The 23,226-nt window shown below is 36.3% G+C and overlaps 1 protein-coding gene across 1 annotated transcript; it reads right to left on the bottom strand.

Annotated features, from left to right (window-relative positions):
* Positions 1 to 317: 317 nt before the first annotated feature.
* Positions 318 to 21,908, bottom strand: PIGU (phosphatidylinositol glycan anchor biosynthesis class U). Its single transcript, XM_034414020.3, has 12 exons — positions 21,635 to 21,908; positions 19,702 to 19,766; positions 17,891 to 17,950; positions 16,693 to 16,755; positions 14,162 to 14,271; positions 12,635 to 12,735; positions 11,097 to 11,194; positions 9,794 to 9,948; positions 7,180 to 7,323; positions 5,847 to 5,971; positions 4,772 to 4,914; positions 318 to 1,982 (listed from the first exon to the last, which is right to left on the bottom strand). The coding sequence occupies exons 1-12, from the start codon at positions 21,762 to 21,764 to the stop codon at positions 1,869 to 1,871; spliced, it is 1,308 nt and encodes a 435-aa protein (XP_034269911.1). The 5' UTR covers positions 21,765 to 21,908; the 3' UTR covers positions 318 to 1,868.
* Positions 21,909 to 23,226: the final 1,318 nt, after the last annotated feature.

The raw sequence follows: 23,226 nt of genomic DNA, 5'->3' as shown, positions 1-23,226 counted from the left end.
AACCTGGTGGGATTTGAACTGCCAAATTGGAGACAGTCAGCAGGCAGCAGAAGTAGCCTGCAGAACTGTATTCTAACCACTGCACCACCAGGCTAGATATAAGATGTTCCAATATATGAATATACAGATAATGAATGTATAATTGGGTTTTTAATGTATTGATTGTATCAATTGAGGCAGCTGGAATGGCTCTTTGTTTTATATACATGCACACTGTTCACAATCTTGGGATTGGACAATACAGATTTTTTTGGTAATACAATGTAGAGTCCTTTGTAGACACAGCTGCAGTGTTCCACATATAATACACTCTGTAGTTTAATAAGGCAAGATGTTTCTTTATTTTTAATTCCTTTTGAAAGAGCACTTAGTAAGAAATACATTGTAAAAGAAAAGTGTATGTGTGACCTGCAGAATGGCTTTGCAAAAAGTAACAGATGGCATATTTAATACTAAATTCAGTGCCTCTCAATCCTATCATTTCTGCTCACAGGTAAAAAAAAGTAGAGTGCCTTTTTTCTGGGAACTGGGAGCTTGGTTAAGTTTTGTTCAGCTTTCCTGTGATAAAAACATACTGTAACTAAAATAACAGAGAAAGACATCAGGTACAGCTATATTAAGTTGGAAAAATTTAAAACAGCAGCAAGTACCATACATACATACATACATACATACATACATACATACATACATACATACATACATACATCTGCCCAGACAACACTGAAGGTAGATGGAAAGGGACCAGCCATTTTGCATAGCCTCTTTTCTAACACACTCACATTTGATTGCTTGTCCTGTCAAGAGGTAACACTTTGGCTGGAATATCTATGTAATGGTCTGAATATTGTAAAGCATCATGTGGAAATACATCAGTCTGATTTGGAGACAAATTAAAAAGTTTGTGCTTTCTGATTATTTTTGCACAAAATCAGAAAAATAAAAAAAATACATATTATGCTCTCAAAATTGAATCAAGGTAGAGGAATTATTTTATGCATCTCTTAAAAAAATGGATTACATAGCTCACCTATGACCATGTAGATCCATGTGCATTCCACTGAGGGAGGGAGGAGGGGGCAGGGAAGATTTCCTATATCATGCTGTGTTTAATCTATCTTCCTTAAAACTAATATTCAAATAACACAGTGGTATCTCCAGATGGAGAAACACCATTTTGCCTTAAAGTAAAATGAGCAAATTCTATCCACCTCATGACCCTAATCCTAATCCTGACCACTGTCATTTAAAATCTGGGATTTAGCTCTCCATGTCTGCCAGACTCGTTCCGACTGGTGCTGAATCCACCATCTGTCTAGAGCACCGTGTCGTATCAGGCCTCCTAGCTTCTAGTATTAGCACAAGAAGTTCCATGGAGCTTCCCTTTCTTCAAAGACCTCTGTAAATTTAGGCAGGTAAATAAATAATGACAGCAAAGGAAGCAAAGCAGGAAAAACCAAAATAATGCATACTATTTGTTTCCTGAAAAAAACTTCCAAACAGTATTCCCAGAAATCATCATTATCATCATCACCTACCACCTTGCTTCTAGGTACAAAAGCTCATTTTGATTGTAAGTCCCAATGCAGTTTACCCGAAGAATCTCAAGGATTGTTGAACAGAGTTCATAGCAATGCTATGGCTGGAGGAAACAGCTTTAAATAGGGATACAGGATATAAATGCAGTCTTTTCCATCTTGTTCACAACTTCTTAGAACCAACTCTGTATCAGGATTAGCGTTATTCCCATATCGCAGCCTAGTCTCCATATGCAAAACAGTTTCTTCCCAAAAATCAGTTTCCCACCCACTTAAGTATCATCTTTTTTTCATAAATGTCTCTTCCTCAAGTCACATCAAATGCCAGGATTATTTAAGAACCAACATAGGATCTGTCCTATCTTTTCTTATTAAGTGGATTCCGTGAATGAGGTAGTATTCCCTCTGCAGGAAGGCATAAAAATAATCTGAGATGAGAAAAATCTGCGAGAGAGAGAAAAAAAAAAAGTTGACATAACTTCCTTTAAAACAAAATGGTTGCACTCAAAAGATATTGTAAACATTAAAGCTTATCCCTATACGCATTTAGTAGTATAAACAACATCAGACTGATTTATGGAGATATGGATTTACTTTATCTAAAGCCAGCTGACTACATTATGATATTACAATCAAGAAATCCCAATTTCTCAATTTCAAATCATATCCAGATCCGTAGCACAATCTATATCAGTGTTTCTCAAACTTGACAATTGAAGATGTGTGGATTTCAACAATCAGAAAACTCCAGCTATCTGGGGAATTCTGGGAGTTGAAGTCCACACATTTTAATGTTCTCAAGATTAAAGAACGCTGATCTATATTATAGACAGAACTGGCACCAAATTTGTTCTCATTAAAATTCTCCCTGTTGGAATTCCTCTGACATCAGCAGTTTTCTCCTTTCAGAGACAAATAGTGATTACAAGAAAATGCAGCCAATTCATAGCTACCTGCCACTGGCAAAGGGTACAAAGGAAAATAGATATGAGTGTCTTGGATCCTGTATTTCTTTGCATACTGAAGAGCAACGTTATCTTTTGCCAAAAGAACAGCTTTAGTGGTTCTAATACAACCAGTGTTCCAAAAAGAACATTGCTGCCTGTCTACAGTTTGTGTAAGACCATGTGGGTAAGCTAAAAAGATGAAAGGATGAAAGTTTTGTGGATGGATGAGAACAAAATAGAACTAGTTTGGGTCTGGTTTCTTGCCTCTGGATCAGGATGGCTTGCCTCAATTGATGGAACTATGAATTTGAATTGTACCAGCAAATTTTACAGGAAAATGTCAGAATATCTGTTCATGAACCAAATCTCAAGAGAAAGTGGATTATGCACCAAGCAATGACCTACTGTAAACATACAAACCATACGACCAAAGAATGATTAAAAGTAAATGTTTTGGAATCATCAAGTCAAAGTTTTGGCCTTACTCCGGTAGAAATATTGTGGAAGGACCTGAAGTAGGCAGTTCATGCAAGGAAGGAAGCATGCCAACAGTGCCTAATTTGAAGCTCTTCTGTAAAGAGGGATGGACTCAGATTCCTCCAAGTTGATGTGCAGGACTGATCAACAATTACCAGAAATGTATAGCTGCAGTTATTGCTACCCAAGGGGGACACACCTGTTACTGAAAGCAAAGACTCACATTCTTTTGCAACACATGAATATGTAGCTTTGGATCATTTTCTTCAATAAATCTGATGACAATATAGTAGTTTGCTTTATGAAAAGTTTGAGAACCATTGCAATGGACCATTTTTGTAAGATATCAGGTTTTTTTTTTCCTTTGCAAACCCAACAAACCTTATTGCCAATGACAACTTGAGCCTTGCCAGCAATGCTCCCATTATGATACATGTTGAAATGTAGCAAACAGTTTTAGGGAACAGAAAAGCTGAAGTCAATATTGTAAGAATTTTTTTAGACTAATAGATCAACACAAAAATAAAGGCTCAACTTCTGGATTTATACAATTAAAACAATACTTGAAGATAAATTTGGAGGGACAAAATATGATACAGTAGATCCTTAAATTGAACAGATGGAGTAGCTATGAATAGCTGATCTAATCTATGAGCTAATATTTCCACTAAAACTGTAGATTAATGCTTTGAAATATTCAGCATAAGAGGAACAAAACAAGATGGATAGCTGCATCACAGTCAACAGTATTATGCACTGCAAAATTACATCTTAGGTCCAACCGAGTACAGTCACATTTTCAGCTCCATAGCTATCTCTTGTCAGTAATACTGACTAGTTATAGCAGAAAATAGATATTTTATATAGCAACACACTTCATCACAATAAGATTTAGTGATACATAGCTTGCAGGAGTGCCACTTCCCTTTTCAGATGAACAACCACTAAAGAATAGGAGAGCACTATGAAGAGGACTAGTTGCAACTGGTGATTACTAATCAACTAAAAGCAGATGGGTCTAGGAAATTGGCAAGGCAGTCAGGAAATTCCAGCCACGACAGAGAAAGCAGCTGTCATTCCAACCTGCCAGGCTGAACCCAATTCTCATGCAAGTAATACTCATATAAGTGAATATTGTGTTTCACTTTCCCATTTTCACCACAACTCTAATAAAATGTATTTGGATTTGAAGCAGCAAATTTTGCAGAAAACGGTAGTTTGTCAATATTACCCCATGTATATGATGACAAAATCATGCAAATGCTGTAATTACATATTTCAGGCATGACAACTGATAAATCTATATGTCATGGCCTCTATATAATCATATGCATAATTGCTTGGACACAGACCCTTGGTCATCACTGCTGATGCCCATAATTTGGAAACAAAGAACCAGAGAGTCCAGTTCAACAACCCTGACAAATATTGTGATAGCACATTTGAAAGATGGATATTAACTAGACAAATTGTATTAAAAAACTTGCCCTAGAAAAACTGTTATATAGACATACAAAGTTATTAAATTTGGTCCAATCATTGGAAAATGCAAGGATCTACATGGAGCCCTTATTAACTGAATTCCTATTTATCTCCACTCTTAACTCTGGAAAGATTTGCAGTACTTGTTCTTTTTGATATAAAAGAAAGCCAAACGCCCAAGAATATATGTTTTTATGTTTAGTACCATAGTACTTTCAAATATGTCTAGAATGTCTAGTACCTTAATACTGATATAAAACAAAGGTTTTGAATCAGAGAGTCTGTGAGGGCTACTTAACCCAAACGCAGTATTTTTTTTCCACTAACCTGGCCTACATTGAACGTCAATGTGATTGCATAATAAAAATTGGAATTTGCACTTCCTGCATAAATCCAGAGATGCCATAAAACCGGGAACAGCAGGGAACACACAATGAGTACACAGGAAAGTATGAAGACATTCCGCAAAACTGCAACAAAAAAGCAGAGACATCATTAAAGCTGGTTAATTGATACACTGAGGCATTGTTGGCTTGTCCTATCTTAGTTACAATGGGTGGCACATACTAATTTAGAGGGTGGCTCCAGAGACAGCTGCTACAGACGTCCCTTTCTTAGAATCGGTAATTAACCATAGTTCCTGTGGGGGAGGAAAACTTTGACAGGTTTATTTGTGCAGACTTCCCAACTACACAGGCCCAGATTCTACTTCCTGAATTGAAGCAGGTGCAAACTACAAAATACAAGGATATCAAAATACAATATGGGTGGGTATGGGGTGGAAAGCTAATTCTGGACTGAATTCTTCCTGTTCTAAAATAAAATTCTACATGTTCTAAAATCTAATATTTTATAGAATACAGTACTGTCTCCCACCACCTTTTAAAAATGCATACTTAAGTCAATGCCTAGCAATTAAAAATATATATTTAACATTGATAAAGTACTTTAATTCAGTGATTTATTTTTATATTTTATAACTAGACTCCCAAAGTGATTCAACAATACATTGAACCTATAAAGCCATACACTATTCTCTGAAAAATCTTATGTTTCAGATAAATACATCAGAAGAAAAAAATAAGTAGAGAATATTGCTTAGTTTTCATGAACCAACATTTTTTTAACTTTCCCAATTGGAAATGAGATTCACCATTTGATGAAATTAATACTCCATTGCTGTATCTGCTTCATTCAGAAATGAATCAAAGTACTTAGAGAAACCAGCCACTGAAAGCAGATTTTGGAGCACCTTAGTATAGAGAAAATGGCTGAAACACAAATAGATCCATTTATGAAAAATAATGGTATCTTATTAGATATTCTATATTTCTTCTTGGCCCATTGTCAAGGTAAGGACCATTATGCACAACTACCACATTAATAATAATACAGGACTTACACTGATATAGGTGGCTCCAGAGAGGAAGGAAGGCCATGTAGAGAGCAATATCACCTACAGTTGGATAAGACTTAAAGATGGAAATGATGGCCAACTGAACAAACATGAAGAACATGGGATGTTCCCTAGAAAAGAAACAAAAAAGATTGTAAGGTAATTGGGTGACTGAGTTGCTGCTGTTCTTCTGGTTTATATATTCTGAATTACCACAATTAATTAGTTTTAATGCACAATATTTATTGGTGTCACTGTGCAGATTGCTCTCCCAGTATTAAAAATATAGAAACCACTAGAGCTTCTGATTCATTTCATGTATGGATGATGTATGGAGGCATTTTAGTCTGAGACAAAACAGAAATGTAGAAACATTACCAAGCGGGAGAGTAGTTATGGATTATTTCAGTAAAAGTCAATTAAAACCAATCGTTTGGTATTAGCTCATGCCTGGAGGGGATCAAGCCCTCAATTTGTGTAACTTTTCTTCTAACAGTGGGTTATTTGCCTCAGAAATGAAAGCACTGCTATATATTAAATCGCTGCCACATCCTCTTTCAAAACAGTTTCTGAGAATACTCAATAAAGATTTCATTGCTTTCCTAGGTGACTTCGGCCATGGAGAAACTTTTTTTCCAACAACGGAAAGCTCCCCCAGCCTCCTGCCATAACACTTGATCTAAAGAGACTCTCTTTCGTGAGATAGCTATTCCAGGTAGTCCTTGGCTTACAGCCATTCATATAGTGACCATTCCAAGTTACAACAGGACTTAAAAAAATTGATTTATGAACATTGTTCACACTTACGACTACTGCAGCATCCCCATGGTCACGTGATCAATATTCAGATGCTTGACAACTGGCATGTAATGGTTGCAGTGTCCCAGGGTCCTGTGATCACCTTCTGTGACCTTCTGTCAAGCAAAGTCAATGGGAAAGCCAGATTCATTTAACAACCCTATTACTAACTTAACCACTGCAGTGATTCACTTGACAACTATGGCAAGAAAGATCATAAAATGGGGCAAAGCACACTATTGTACTTAGCAATGGAAATTTTGTGTTCAATTGTGGTCATAAGCCAAGGACTACCTGTAGTGTGTGTATAAGACAAAGGAAATTGACAAAATAGCTATTGCTATATAATGCCAGTAACGTATAAAAGTATAAGTTCTTAATAGGAAAAACTCAACTGTTTAAATTATTTTGAATCAATTCTTGAAAGTTTAATTTAATTTTTAGTTAAAGTAAGGTAATATAAAATATTACCAACAATTAATCTGACCTAAACTAGCATGTTACAATTATGCAGATAAATAAATATCAAGAAGCTGCTTACTTTAATTTTAGCGCCAATGGAATAGTGTAGAAGAAAACATTGATTTGAAAAACACACACAAAAAAGAGACTGAAGTGTTCGAACATTTCAGCAAAGAAGTACCAGAAAAGGCCAACATTGGGTGTCAGGTCTGGAACAGAAAGGCTGAAATTGACAGAATAATATTATCATTATCATCAGTGAATTATCTGTATCTATAAAATTATACTCAGGTTCACAAATAACTTCCAGAAGATGTCTGGGTTAGTATGTTGCAGAGAACACTATAAACAGGAACTGTTTCTGTTCACTATGAAGACATGAAAATAAACACAGGATTTTCTTAAAGATATTTTAAAGATTCGTTTGTTTGTTAAGAGTTATATTCAGCCTTTTCTTCAAGAGCAAAAGTTAAGGGGAACAGGGTTCTCTCCTTCTATCTTCCCCCAGATCGTCTCTATGAGATAGGTTAGCTCAAAAGAGAGTGATTTACTGAAGAAACATCCCTAAAGCTGGAAGGATTACATATTTGTTTCATTTTATCTATGATATAGAATGCCTGTTGTCCAAAACCATATTAAGCCTAAGCATGACTGGTCACAGTGATTTCCTAGAATCCAGTATGGTCTAGTAATTAAGGCACCAGGTTAGAATCCTTAGTTCTAGAGTTAGTTTTAGTCCCGCCTCAGGCATGAAAACCGATTGGATGACCTTGGCCCATTCATTTTCACTCAGCCCAATTTAGGTCACAGGATTGTTGTTGTGGGGAAAATAGGGAAAGAATTAGGCATATGTACCACTTTGAGTTATTTAAATAAACAGGTGGAATATTAATAAATAAATACATAAAATAATAATAAATAAAACTTGAATTCTGAACTAATTCATTGCCGGAGTGATGCAACAACTGAGCCCTGAATCTCCAGCCTAGTCAACTACCGTATAATTGCTTCTCTCCTCTCATATTTTACCAATCATACCCAACAGAAATAAAGTATTAGCATTCATCTGAAAATGTTTTTGATTTTTATTCAAGACACTGAAGTCCACTATTGCTTGCCTTTTCACAGCAGCAAGTTTTGTTTCTTTTAACAATTTTATTTTGGGTTTGGGAGCAGTATTTATTAGTAAAAAAAAAAATATTAAAACCCCTCAATAATAAAAGAGCAGAAAATAAACATCCATTTTCAGTACTTCTCCACTCAAAAGACAATTGCATAGATAATACAGAGTCACTTGGCTGAGATGGCTGACGAAAGAAATTGACTAAATGAATAAAATAAAAATAAATAATATATTTGAACTTTATCATTTAATAATTTCTCATGTGTAGCTCATATATAATCTGAGATCATGCTGATCTTTTTCCATAGAGTGAAACAAGTTGCGAGACAAATGTCAGCAACTATCATCCAAAACTAGTAAAAGCAATTTGAAAATCATATTTCTTTTTCACTGTCATTTACACTGTCATTTCTGGGAAAGTCAGTGTTTGGAAACAAAAAAAAAAGTCAAAGATGCTAAATAGACAACGTAGTCCAAAGCACAGCACTACATGGACTTTCCTATAAAATAATCCTGGCAGGTGTCTATGGAGATTTTCACTCATTCAGGGCCATAGTTATCCCAAAGGTGGTTTTCAAAAGGCAACTGGACTTTCTTTGTTTTTTCTTTGGAAACATTTCACTTCTTCTCTAAGAAGCTTCTTCAGTTCTGAAAGAACTGGAAAAACTGAAGAAGCTTCTTGGATGAGAAATGAAACATTTTTGAAAATAAATTTTTGATTTGAAAATAATATATAAAATTAATGAGTGTGCGGAATCAGATAGACTAACTAGATTGATCAATGGTAAAAAAGATTCAGAATTTTATAACAGTTGGAAAGTATGGTACGATTGGGTCCAGAAAAGGTGGGATAGAATAGATATATGATGATGTATATATATATGGTGGCAAATATGTATGTATAAAGGAATTATTTTATACTTATGGACAATGTAATCATATTATACCATGGTGGCAGGATTGTATATTTTATTTGTGTATTAGTGTATAGAATATATTAATAAAAATTATATATATATATATATATATATAATTATATATATATATATATATAAAAAGAGAAATGAAACATTTTTGAAGAAAAAAAAAAGAAAGTCCAGTGGCCTTTTGAAAACCACCTTTGGGACAATCCTGGCAAGTGCTAATCTAACCGACTTTTCAAAATCCACTAAAGATTTTTCATCTTTTATATGCAGCTTTTTACATGCACTGTTGCGTTTGTGAACATAGCTTTTCTCATTCCACAGAATTTAAGCTGTGGGTTTTTTAATCATGCAGTCCACACTTAGAATGCCAGGATAACTTAATCACACTTCTGTTTCACTGAACTAATTAAACACTTCTCAGGTCATTCAGATCAACAAAGGTACATTATTTCTCCAGAATGCTGAAGCAAGAAATCGTCTGATTAATAAGACATTGAAAAAAGAAAATGTTTTAAAAACAGAAGGTTTAATTCAATTGTTTTGTTTTGTTTTGTTTTGTTTCATACTTTGAACTCATAACTTAGGAAAGAGATCTTTGTCCTATATGTAGGTGGTTATAATGCAGACAAACAGGATCTACTTACATGAAACCATAAACAGATGGAATGAAATCCCATGAGTTGAGGACGAAGAATGAGAGACAAATTATCACTATGAGACTACCCAAATATAGTCCCGCATATTGCATGGTGTAAAACCAGAACTCCTTGCTTTTCATTTTCACTGGTATGAACTGGCGCTGGAGAAGGAAAAAGTGACAACAAAGTATAATTTTGAAACGTCTGTATGTAATTTCTTACAAGCAAAACGCATGAAAAAGCTTTCTTTCAATTATTTAACACATTTATTTCTGATATTAAGTGAAGACATTAGAAGAAAAAAATTGCTACGGGGGATTCACTCTCAAGCTCATATAAAAATCAGGAAGCTATTGTGCATATGATTGCATAGTCTTTCCTGCATAGGAAGGAATTGATCTAGGTGAAAAAACTGTCTGGATAGAATGTGAAAATCCCTCTTTGCAGGAGGGATGGTACAGGATACCTTGAAGGAGATAATAGTGGATCCACTCTTCTCTGTTTAATGGTTTTCTACACACAATAGTGTTGCTGTTCACAAAATTGCTGCCTGCACATATAATTTTATTAAATTTTTATGCTGCCTATCTCCCCCATAAAATGTCACTCTGGATGACTTATAGTAATGCAAATTAATGGTTTTCTATACACAATAGTGTTGCTGTTCACAAAATTGCTGCCTGCACATATAATTTTATTAAATTTTTATGCTGCCTATCTCCCCTATAAAACGTAACTCTGGATGGCTTATAGTAATGCAATTACATTACATTACAATTTGGGTTGAGGCCTGATGAAGGACTTTATCAACTTTGGTTGCCTTAATGATTGAGCTTAATGGGAAGAAAAAACGGTAGATCAACCCTTTGGATTTTCTTGCTCTAAAAGACTTTTGAAACTATTAACCATACTAATCTTGTGCATTGACTCTGGATTAGGAGTTGAGAGAACAGTATTACAGCAGAGCCCTTGCAAATCTTTAGTCAGAGAAGTGAGAGAGGTAAATGAAAGAGAATCACTGCCAGCTGCAGTTCTTCTAGATTTAATTGTTTTCAGAGAAATAGCTGCGAACAGTCGTTCCCTTGCAGCAGCACAGATACGGTAATTCCCCAATAATTTTACTCACAAGTTAAGATCTCTGATCCTATAAAGATGATTTGCAAGCAATTTAGTTTGCTTTCTCATTCTAGCCTACTAGCAATCCTGTAGATATAGTTATTCCTCTGCAGGACTAGCAATTCATGTTGGCTAATCCTTTTATTTACTGAAGATATTAAAAAGACTCATTTGCTCTTATGGAATAAGATACCTGTAATAAATAGAGAAGGGCTGGTGCAAACAGGGTAAGAGGGTACAAAGACTGATATGTTGCTAATGCCAGAAAGATAGCACTCAGAAAAGTACTACCTGCAAAATAAAGAGAAAAAGGTGTAAATAGCCAGTAACAACAAACTTCTGGGTGAATATGAAAACATAATCTCTTATATTTACAGTACTTAATATTTATGGCAAATCCATATAAAATGTGGGCTGGCACAGCAATTCTGAGTAGAGACGTTGTGCATTCCAAACTAAACTGTAAAGTCTAAATGTTGGGGTCTCAACTATAAGGCTGTAACGATCCCAAAAGGAATCTAGTTTTTAAAGGCAATGGCTGCACTGGTTCCCTTCATCAATTAAGTGAAGGGAAACTAAGAGCAAGAGGTCTTGGTGTCGGGATGTGACCTAACTCTTAATCTCATTAGACTTAGCTATTAGAAACAAATGAAGACATGACAGAAACCAAGAGGTTTGTAATCATATTTGTATTAATAACAATTCTCCCCTTTCCCTGTCAGGAAACCATCAATAGTAGTATAATCAATATTACCTTGTGGTCCTTACAAACATTAGTATAATTGTGTCACTTTTAAGGAAATCTAAGTGTACATGTGTCTGACATGCAAACATAGGGTTAGAGCAAGTATAACTATTTTAACATATATTACATATTCTGTGAGTGGAAATTATTTTAGAAGTCTATGCAGCCCGGGTGATTCTGCTGAGCTTTGCATTATTTTTCTATTTGCTTGTTTATCCTGTTCTATATCTTTATGCTGTAGCAGAACTATCATGCAATTTTAATCAAAATGGATCTCAATATTCCATTATTTAACACATGATGTGAAAGAATATATTAAAAGCAGATGCAGATCACTGCTTCAGATTTAATCTGATATAAGCCACAAAAATGTTACACAGAAACACGAAAAAATTAAATACGTTAATAAAATAAAGTATGTTTATAAAAAGCATTGGTGGTTGTTTCAGTGGCTGTTCCCAGTCTGGTCCATGCAATTATTAACACTGAGACAAAGTTCCAATTTTACAAAAGTATTGTTTTGCCAACTTCAATGTCAGTGAAACATGGAAGATGACCTGGCAGGTGGCACAAAGACTAAATGTGTTTCATTAGGGCTGCCTTTGAAAGATCCTGCATTAACTATCATGATTGTTGGTCCTACAATCCAGATCCTACATGCTGAGAGCCTACAAAAAAGTAACTCGTGTGAATACAGGACATCGTGATACAACAGAGGATGTGCTTCATGAGACAAATTTTATATCTTCCAGATCAGCATCATGCCAAGATTGAAATCAGCTGGACAACATCCGAGGAAAAGGGAAGAGAAGCAGATGCTATAAAACTTGGTGCAGAACATTCCATGAAATTTGTAAATTGCTGATATCCCATCGGAACAAACAGAAACATCCGCAGTTGATCAAACACTTTGGAAAGAATTTGCTGCTCAATGTGCACAGCAGAACAAGGGAATCTATTATTACATGAAAAGCAAAGTATATTACCTTTTATTGTTGCCAAAATGAAGAATGCAATTATAGCATTGTTGATGGCACAGGTGGATTTTGCCACACAAGACAACACAGTGTATGGATTCAACAGGTAACTGGAAAAAAAGACATCCAAGTTCACATATATATGTCAATTCCCCCCCTCCCTACCTCAAATTTGCCAAACAGGTGCTTCATGAGGGGTTTACAACTGGAATTGATATAGAAGATAGAGATACTCTCCTCTTTCATTTTTGTTACTCTGCAACTGTATTTGAAGGTATGCTATCTCATCCCACAGGTATGATCAAGTCTCAAGATTAATAACTCTTATTAATCTTGATGGATAGGTCCTCCATGAATTTATCCAAATCTGTGATAAATTCCATAAATGAATTATGTACTGTGTGAAGATGGGTTCTCTATTGCTTGTCCAAAATCTCTTTTCAGTCAACTTCAATGGATGAGCTCTAATTCTAGTATTTTAAGAGAGGGAGAAAAACTTTATTCACTTCCTACTTGATTTTAAACACCTTAATCATGTATCCTTGCAGCTGTGTTTTCTTCAAGCCAAAGATTCCCAAACATTTGGGATTCTGCACTCAATCACAAAACCAGTACATGAAGGGAAAGTGAATGGCTTGAAATGAAAGACAAACAAGTTGTTGTTGGATAGAGGTGATGGCCCTCAAAAAAGATAAAAGTGAGGCACTGTGAACAAATGCAATGTACGAAGAATTGTGCAGACATAATACAAGCAAGAATAGTTTTTAAAGTATGGAAAGGTAAACTTAATGGTGTTGGTGTAAACTAGGTTTCTTTTTTCTCTTCTTTCCTGTCTTTAATTTCATCTGCTAAACGCTTCTTACTCTTTTATGATGCTTTACATAATATTTGCTTTCCCAGAAGGTAATAGCATGTGGATATGTATATAATAACAAAAGAGCTAACACATTCCAATCACTAGGAGCCGTCTCCCCTTTGGCAGAATAATCATTATCTTTATAATAATAAAGTTTTCAGGAATAAAAGTATTCTGACTCTTTCACCAGACAACTGTATACCTAAATATTTGGTTGTTTAAATAACTCTATTTGGGGGTTTTACGTTTGTTTATTTTTGATGCCTTTGAGTCAGTCATGATTCCTGGTGACTGCCTGGACACCTCCTTAAGGTTTCCTTGGCAAGATTTTAGAAGTGGTTTGCCACTCTTTGGTTTCTAGGGCTGAGAGTGAATGGCTGCCAAAAGTCACAGAGTTGGCTTTGTGCCTAAGCCAGGAGTAGAATACAATCTCCCATTTTCTAGTCTGATGCCTTAATCACTTCACTAAACTGGTTTTCTTATTTGGGGTAGAAATCTAATTTAAACAAATCTCAAATCCTCAGCCGAGAAGCACTCCTCAATCACTCAAAGTCACAGACTTCTGAAAAAGCAAAATAAGAGGCACGGTGTCTTCAAAAATAAAGTAAATGTTCCGATGCTCTCTGCAAAAGGAAGATAAACTAACTAGTTTCCAATCTCTATTTAAAAGCAATACTTACAACAGTGCTACTTTGAGAGGAACATAGTACATTTCCATAGGAGTCCGGATAAGCTCTGCAGCATCAGATGCATATTTATCCAATTCTATTAGCAGTTTTTGCTTTTTAAACTGAATACAAAGAAAAAAATGTGTAAGTCAAAGTAATGTATTTGTTTAGCAATTCTGCTCAGTTTTATGATGATTCCTGCAAGAAATTCTTATCTCCCTGGATTCTTATCCAGGTTTATAAATTCAACATTTACACCAACTTGGCTTATCATTACATAAGCCCTGATTCTTTTGTATTGACAAGATGCAATATATAGTAAAGTGTAGCATATTCAACTTATAATTGGATAATTTAATCATGATAGCTATCTTCAACACATTGCCTAACATGTATTTCAAGCAGCTGCTGGCTTATAATATTGTGTCTTCTGCTTGTGATCATAGATAATGTGTTCCTAACACATTGTTTGAAACTTCTGTCTGCAGCTAAACATACAAAATCATCCTAAAACAAGCCATGGGTTATTTCAGCTGGTTTCTCCATTTGGTAATACTAGAAGGCACAGACAAACAATACAGCCGAGGGAAAGGGAGCAGCCAGCTATTAAGAAGAAGCATATTCATGACAGTTCGTGGATTATACTCATAATTAATTCGTTCTTATTTATTTATTTATTTATTCAATTTATATACCGCCCTTCTCCTAGTGGACTCAGGGCGGTGCACAGCCAAAACTAAAATACATAACAATACAAAATTTAAAATTAATTAAAAGAATTATATACTTTGGCCCGAATTAAAACAGTGCAAATTAAAACCCATTAACAAATTAAAACTAAACAATTAATAACCATTAAAAACTAAAAAAGGGGGGCGGTGTTCACGCCAGCCCTGCTTGCTGGAAAAGAAGTGTTTTCAGGGCTTGGCGAAAGACCCGAAGATCCGATATCCTTCTTATCTCCGGGGGCAAATCGTTCCAGAGGGCGGGGGCTGCCACAGAGAAGGCCCTCCCCCTGGGGGTCGCCAGCCGACATTGCCTGGCCAACAGCACCCTGAGGAGTCCCTCTCTGTGGGAGCGTACTGGACGGTGGGAGGCTATCGGCAGCAGAAGGCGGTCCCGCAAGTACCCAGGTCTTATGCCATGGAGCGCTTTAAAGGTGGTAACCAATACCTTGAAGCGCACCCGGAAGACCACTGGAAGCCAATGCAGCTCACGTAGGAGAGGTGTCACATGGGAGCGACCCCTCGCTCCCATAATCCCCCGCGCGGCCGCATTCTGCACTAGTTGGAGCCTCCGGGTACTCCTCAAGGGGAGCCCCATGTAGAGAGCATTGCAGTAGTCCAGGCGGGAAGTGACGAGTGCCTGAGTGACTGTGCGTAAGGAATCCCGATCCAGAAAGGGACGCAACTGGCGAATCAGGCAGACCTGATAAAAAGCCCCCCTGGCCACGGCCGTCATATGCTCTTCTAAAGACAGCCGTGCATCCAGGAGGACGCCCAAGTTGCGAGCCCTATCCGTGGGGGCCAATAACTCGCCCCCAATAGCCAGCGATGGTACCAGCTGGCTATATCGGGACGCCGGAAGCCACAGCCACTCTTGTTTATGTTATCTAAATTGTAACACCAACTAATTGGCAGTGACTCTGAGCACTGTACAGAAACATTTAGAAATGTCATAAAATTAAAGATTTAAAAAAAAGATTGAAGACTGACATTCAAACGGGTTTACAAATGGCCCAGGATCTGCTAAAAAAACCCAAATTTTAACATTTCCCTGAAAAGGGGGGAGGAGAGAATGCTATTCCAGAGATAGGAGTAGCAACATAAGAAGCATGCCTCCATGGCACAGATGGGATCCAGAACATGCTACCCTGTCAGATCTTATAGGTTAAGCAGAATATGCATAATTATATTTAAAGATTTTGGTAAGAATTCATCAATCTTGAAGACACATTAAATTAATTTTCCTCTGCAAAAAATAAACATCCCTTGTTTTTGATTTAAGCACACACCCTAGCCTTTAAATATAATTATGTATATTCTGCACCTCCTATAAAATTTGGCAGGGCTAGCATCAGCCCCATCATTGCCATGGAGGCAGGCTTCTTATGTTGCTATTCCTACCCCCTGAAACAGCATTGCCCCCCTTCACTTTCAGGAAAATGTTAAAAAATTTGAGGTTTGGGGCATATCCTGAATCAATCAATCTAAAACTAGGTGCTAGGTGTTCAACATGGATTGAGAGTAGCTCTGTCAACAACTGACACATGAAATCATTCAAAGGAGCATGTTGAGTGGAATCTAGCTCACTGCAAGGCAGCTCCAAGTCAAGGTGTCTGAGCAGACCAGCCTTCCTCAGCGGGATACTCTGCAAATGACTTCTGACAATTCCCAGGATTCTCAGCCCAAATAAACAATATGTAAAATATCAGGAGGGGAAAAACATTGCTGTATCTAGAAATAGAAGCTGGGAAGGAGTCAACAGTATGAAGAAAATGCACTGAAAGCAATATAAATAAAAATTGGCACTTATCTACTCACCAAAACTTTGTTGTAATCCTGAACAGCTAAATAAAGGGCTATAGCCGTCAAAATATCTGTAAACTGAATGGAAAACAAATTAAGAGACTACCAAATCACAGGTTATTTACTGAATGCAAAATTGTACTTTTAGTGATTAAAAAAATGATTTTCTAAATTAACATCAGGACTGTCTGAAAAAATTAGTTCATATTACTAAGTACTGTAATTAAACAATGCCCTGCCTATGTAGGTTAGAGCAGGGGAGATATGGGTAAATTAATTTCACAAGATGGCATCAAGGAACTATCTCATTTTTATTAGGCATCAAAATTCCTTTGTCACAGAAAGTATTGCTGGTAGTGGATTTGCTAGCAATGGATTTTTTATACACATCCCTATGGCTAAGTGATTTCTATTTTAGATAGTTATGAATGGGTGATTATGTATATAAACTTTGAGATGTCCTGATCTCAATATGAACAACTGTGAAACTTGTTTTTACATACACGATTCAATAAATTATTTAATTAATGTACTCTGGGATATTCAGTATTATCAAAAAATACTTTTGGAAGAAGATTTGCAGCAAATGTCAAGAAATTACGGTACACCAGAGTTTCTTAAACAATTTCCAATGCCTTGGATAGTTATTCAGCAGTAGGACAGCTTACCCTGAATGAAACTAGAGTTAACAGATCTGGGCTGCAAACATCTGGTCAATCACTAGATAAAAGTAAAAGTATAAAGCTATAGATCTGGACAACCACAACAGGGCAGCAAAGAAAGACAAAAAGTTCTGCCTATATCTCTCTGTTGCCAACTATCTGTCATCCAGATTTTTGCACTCCAGATGTGGTGTCCTATCGAAAATTTCTGGAAATATAGAAAGGTACTCAAACAGATCACAAAGATAAACAGTGCTGCTGTACATGTAATGCCAACCAATTTTTCCATATATGTTTGCTTTAAAAATACACATAAAATATCAATGTTATCCTAAACATGTTTTTTCCCCAAGAATCCTACTAAGTTCCATAAGTTCCTAATGAGTTCAATGAATTGTATTTACTTATTAAGTGTGCTTAGACTTTCAGCCAGTTTCAGGACTTTAAAAAAGTGTATATCTTAAGTTAAAAAATGTGTTCTATATGCAGAAGAAATCAAATAATAAATTCTGAAAAGAGAGCCAATTATTTGATGGTTGTAAATTACATACCATAAACACTAGTTCAGCGTAATCAATCAGGAAATGAAAGAGGTATATTATAAATGGTGTCTAGGAAGGGAAAAAAAGAAACAATTATCTTAGACAACTTGTCTTTAGATCAAAGCTTATTTATTTATTAATTGTGAAAATGATAGCTATATAATATCTTCTAAGTATGGTTTTTACAGAGAATACCCAAAATCATTAATGCAAAAGTAATTCACTGTACAAGTCTAAGACTGATGTGACAGAAAAAATACTGAAGTAGACAGGGAAATACAGGTAGTCCACAAGTTACAACCATTCATTTAGTGACCGTTTGAAGTTACAACAGCACTGACAAAAGAAACTTATGCCCGGTTTTCACACTTACGACCATTGCATTATCCCCTTAGCTGCATGATCAAAATTCAGGCATGATCAAAATTCAGCTGGCAATTGGCATGTATTTGTGAGAGTTGCACTATCTCAGGAACATGGGATCATCACCTGTAACCTTCCTAGCCAGCTTTCAATAAGCAAAGTCAATAGGGGAAGTTAGATTTGCTTAATGACCGCATGATTACTTAACAACTGCAGTGATTCACTTAACATCTATGGCAAAAAAACCCTTCGTAAAATGGGGCAAAACTCACTTAACAACTGCTTTGCTTAGCAATGGAACATTTGGGCTCAATTGTGGTTGTACGTCAAGGGCTACTTGTAGTCCCAACCCAGAATTTGCTATTTAAGGACATGAACTTAGTTTGTACTATGGCATACAAAAATTATATGCATGTCTGCAAAAAAAAGATGGCTTATATTTTTAATTGTGATTATTTCAGTCTCATAAAGGGAAAAATTTTACTTTTGTACAATGTTAATATTTTAACAGCTGTGTTATTACAGCTGTTAAAGTACAGTATTAAAGTTACAGTGACAATGACTCATAGTATGAAACTCTACTAATGGGTTTTTATGATAAATGGAGCTGGAGGACAACTCTTCTCTTCCAAGCAAAATACTTCACTTTAGATGTCATATCAATTTCACTTTTCCTTTATGCATAGCAACAGCAACAGCATTCAGGCTTATATGGTGCCCCATAGTGCTTTATAGCACTCTCTGGGCAGTTTATAATGTAGAGGAATTATTTTGCATATTGTCCCCAACAATCTAGGTCCTGATTTTACTGACCTCAGAAGAATGGAAGGTTGAGTCAACTTTGAGTCCTGTTATGATCAAACTCCTGGCTGTGGGCAGTTTGCCTGCAATACTGCACTTTAACCACTGCACCACAAGGGCTACCAGGTGGCATAAATAATAACTGATCCTAAAACACTCTGACAAAATATCTTTTTGCTACTGAACTGACACTGTAAGGATAAAATTTGGTATTTTAAAAAATACTTTATTAATTATACATGTGGTGAGCAGGTTCCTGAGGGAAAAAAGACCTGTTCCTTTTCTTCTTATGCCAAGAACATGAGATATATTTTGCACCGTAGAATTATATCTATTTATTTCATTTTAACTAATATTTTATATATCTTTTTCATTTTGTAATAATACTCCCAAAACAGGAAATAATAGACTTTAACAAATAACTTGAGATGCCAGTTTTGAGTTATTTCTATTATCAAAAAATTTAAAAATAAGCATTCCTGTGAATTGCATTTGTGTGTCCACCTGTGCATTCAGCAGCTCAAATGAGAAGACAATATAATTCTATTAAGTCCTATAGATTCTTTTACATTATATTCTCATCTTTAATATAAAAAGCATGTTATATGGAAGTAACAATATCAAAGCAGTTCACAGCAAAAACTGTATATACTTACTTCATGAAAGATATCTCCAGAATATGGAGATACACCCAAATCAAGTAAGGCTAGTCCTTCAACCACTGGAAAATAGAAAATAAGTTCTTGTTTATTTACATCCTTCTTAAACTTGCATCACTTTGAACTGCACACAGTTCTGGGCATTACCAAGAACAAATTAATATGACCCAAGGGTAGACAGCACATAAGCTTCTTCACTTTCTATATAATTTGGTTATTAAGTTTCTTACAAAATTGCTAGATGACTACATCTTAGTTTTACTGCAAAAGACATCACTTATGTCCTAACTTTTTGCCTTCCAGAGATCTGGGATGTCTCAAGTGTCAAAGAGTGTATCCGTACTTTGACTTGTAGAAATAAAAGAAACTCATCTAGAAGACAGCCTATTCATGATACTTGGATCTAAAGTGTGATGTACTTGCAGCTTAGCATGTTATATGAACCCAAACCTTTTGGTTTGGAATAGAATAGAATAGAATTCTTTTTGGCCAAGTGTGATTGGACACACAAGGAATTTGTCTTTGGTGTATATGCTCTCAGTGTACATAAGAAGAATCAGGGTGGATAAAAATCAATGATTTTTTTTAAAAAATCAAAAAAATCGGATTTTTTTTATTTAAATCGGATTTTTTTTATTTAAATCAGATTTTTTTATTTTTATTGCATTTATTTTAATAAAAAACTTTTGGGGTAAAAATCTATCGTAAGATAGTTTTCTATTTAAGATACATAAATAATTTAGTTTATTCAGCATGAAATAGAGCTTAGTTATGTAGCACAAAGCTGTATATTCTGCAACACTGGGACTATCGGTGAGTCAACAGCGGGTCAAAGGAGTAGCAGAGATGACAGTTGCTCTTTAAAAATTATGATTTAAATCGAGTTGATTTAAATCAAGTCTTTTTACTAGTGATTTAAATCATGATTTAAATCGACTCGATTTAAATCAAATCCACCCTGAGGAGAATAAAGTACATTCATCAAGAATAAAAAGATACAACACTTAGTGATAGTCAACGTTAGCTATCAAATCATACTAGGAAACAAATAAAAACAATATAAATTGAAAGATACAAGAAACATGGTTATAGTAATAAGTGAGAGGAGATAGATACTAGTAATGAAGAGAAGAAGAATAGTAATACAGTCTTATTTGACAATGTTGTGGGAATTAGTTGTTAAGGGGGGGGGCTGTTCTTATGTCTAGTTGTTTTGGTGTGCAGTGCTCTATAGCGTCTTTTTGAGGGCAGAAGTTGAAACAATTTATGTCCAGGATGTGAGGGGTCTGTAGATATTTTCACAGCCCTCTTTTTGACCCGTGCAGCTTATGTGTGGCTTGGTGAAATTCTGGAGCCTTTTTACATCTCAGACTAAAAATTACAAAGGCGAGATAATTTCTTGGACAAAGCTGTTAGAAAAACAAAGCTCCTTGAAAAGAACCCCCCCCTCCAAATTCCTGCTGCTTTTCTTCTTCCTTCCCTAGGTCTATTTAACCCTTCCTTAGACTCAAGGCTGCGATCCCATGGCTCGAGGCTTAGTCCTAAGAAAAAGAGGAACTCAATAGGTTAGAACAGGGGTCTCCAACCTTGGCAACTTTAAGCCTGGAGGACTTCAACTCCCAGAATTCCCTAGCCAGCTTTGCTGGCTGGGGAATTCTGGGAGTTGAAGTCCTCCAAGCTTAAAGTTGCCAAGGTTGGAGACCCCTGGGTTAGAATACATCGTGTCAACGCAGCCAAAGCGTCCTTGACACCAATATATCGTTCTCAAGGTAAAAACCCGCTCGATCACGACCACTCCAAGGCTCGCGAGGGCGGCGGGTAGGGGAGAGTGACGCCCCACTAAAGCTCAGCGTTTACAAGCGTCCAAGCTCCTGGAGATGCCCTTTGAGGACCACCAATCCCCATCCCCGTCCCCATCCGTAGGCCTCACCTCGTTTCCAGGCATTTAAAGGAGACGCCACCTCCACCCTCTCAGCGATGAGTCCGGCCAGGCTGGAGCGGAATAAAGCTGCCCGAACCGTTACAGCTACCAAAAGCACCAAAGCTAAGGGAGCCGCCATTTTAGCGTAAAACACCGGCCTAAACTAGCAGTAGTTCCCACGCTAGTCTGTTGCATTGGGGATCTACGGGACAGGTTACAGGAAGAACACTACAACTCCCAGAAGCCATTGCGCAGCCTTTACTTCCTGAAGACGATGGCGAAGGAGTTAGGACAAATTACGGATGAATGAGTATAGCGAGATGCGCAGCTCTTCTTCGGGCTGTTTTGTACTGTATTGTATTTCTTGAAACGTTACCAAAAAGCTTTTTTTTTTATTTTATTATAGGAATGATTATTGATTCGGTGTTTCGACTGGACCTTCTCTCTAGAACCAGAAAACTTGCTATAATTTCTGAAAAACAAGAAATACTTGCTTTATTTTTATTTGTATCTTACTTTTTTAAAAATTTGATTTATATGCCACCCTTCTCCGAAGACTCAGGGCGGCTTACAATGCGTTAAGCAATAGCCTTCATACTTTTGTATATTTTATACAAAGTCAGCTTATTGCCCCCACAATCTGGGTTCTCATTTTACCTACCTTAGAAAGGATGGAAGGCTGAGTCAACCTTGAGCCTGGTGAGATTTGAACTTGCAGTAATTGCAGGCAGCTGATGTTAATAACTGTTTTAGTCTGCTACGCTACCAGGGCTCTTTTATTATTTTATTATTTTACTATTTTAATAACTCAATGCAGTGAATATATCCAACACATCTTTTCCCTCCTTGTTTCCTTACAACAATCCTGTGAGGTGGGTTGGGCTGAAAGAGTGACTGACCCATAGTTAATTATTCAGCTCTTTGAATTCAATTTTTGCATCAATTTGAGACAGTTTTATTTTAAGAATCCTACTAAGCAGGACTGCAATTCTATCTACATTTACTTGGAAGTAAAGTCCATTAAATTTGTAGAATTAAAGAGGACTGTAAGGAGCCGTTTAGGTCATTAAATCCAATCCTTATTTCACACTATTGCATAAATACACTGTCTAGCCTTTGGGTAATTATGGGGAAGGAAAATTCACCAGAGCTCTAGGTAATTGGTACCACAGTTGAGCTGTTCTAATTATTATGGATGAGTAGTACCCAGGAAATTTGTACTGTTGTCCTTGCCAATAGAGGGAAAAGAAAGAGGTGAAGCCAAAGATAGTAATCCATTGCTGGAGTGAGAGTAAGAGGATCTGCAGAGAGAAAGGAATTCAGCTTACTTAAAGGGGTGGGGGGGCACTCCAAAATTCAATCTCGAGAAGGACAACAGTAAATTATCAACTATTAAACCAAGATCTTTTTCAGATAGTCTCCATTTTATACTTTGTACTTGATATTCAGTTTCCAAATTGAAAAACTTGGCTTTTTACACTTGTCAACATTGCTACTTCTAACCAGGGGTGGTTCTACATTTTTTTACTACCGGTTCTGTGGGCGTGGCTTGATGGCCATGTGACAGTGGGTGTGGCTTGATGGTCATGTGACTGGGTAGG

The sequence above is a fragment of the Pantherophis guttatus genome, chromosome 3 (genome assembly GCF_059756535.1).
Source record: "Pantherophis guttatus breed Tessera chromosome 3, ASM5975653v1, whole genome shotgun sequence".
Classification (NCBI taxonomy): domain Eukaryota; kingdom Metazoa; phylum Chordata; class Lepidosauria; order Squamata; family Colubridae; genus Pantherophis; species Pantherophis guttatus.
Note: the sequence above shows the minus strand (reverse complement) of the source record. Positions and strands in the feature narration are given on the sequence as shown.

What these genes read in the sequence shown, in the direction of transcription:
- PIGU (XM_034414020.3), bottom strand. Translation starts at nt 21,764, where the DNA reads ATGGCGGCTCCCTTAGCTTTGGTGCTTTTGGTAGCTGTAACGGTTCGG. An exon ending in CTGGAGCCACCTATATCAGT is followed by an intron (nt 4,915 to 5,846) that starts GTAAGTCCTGTA and finishes TTTTTGTTGCAG; the next exon opens with TTTTGCGGAATGTCTTCATA. An exon ending in TGACGTTCAATGTAGGCCAG is followed by an intron (nt 1,983 to 4,771) that starts GTTAGTGGAAAA and finishes TCTCTCTCGCAG; the next exon opens with ATTTTTCTCATCTCAGATTA.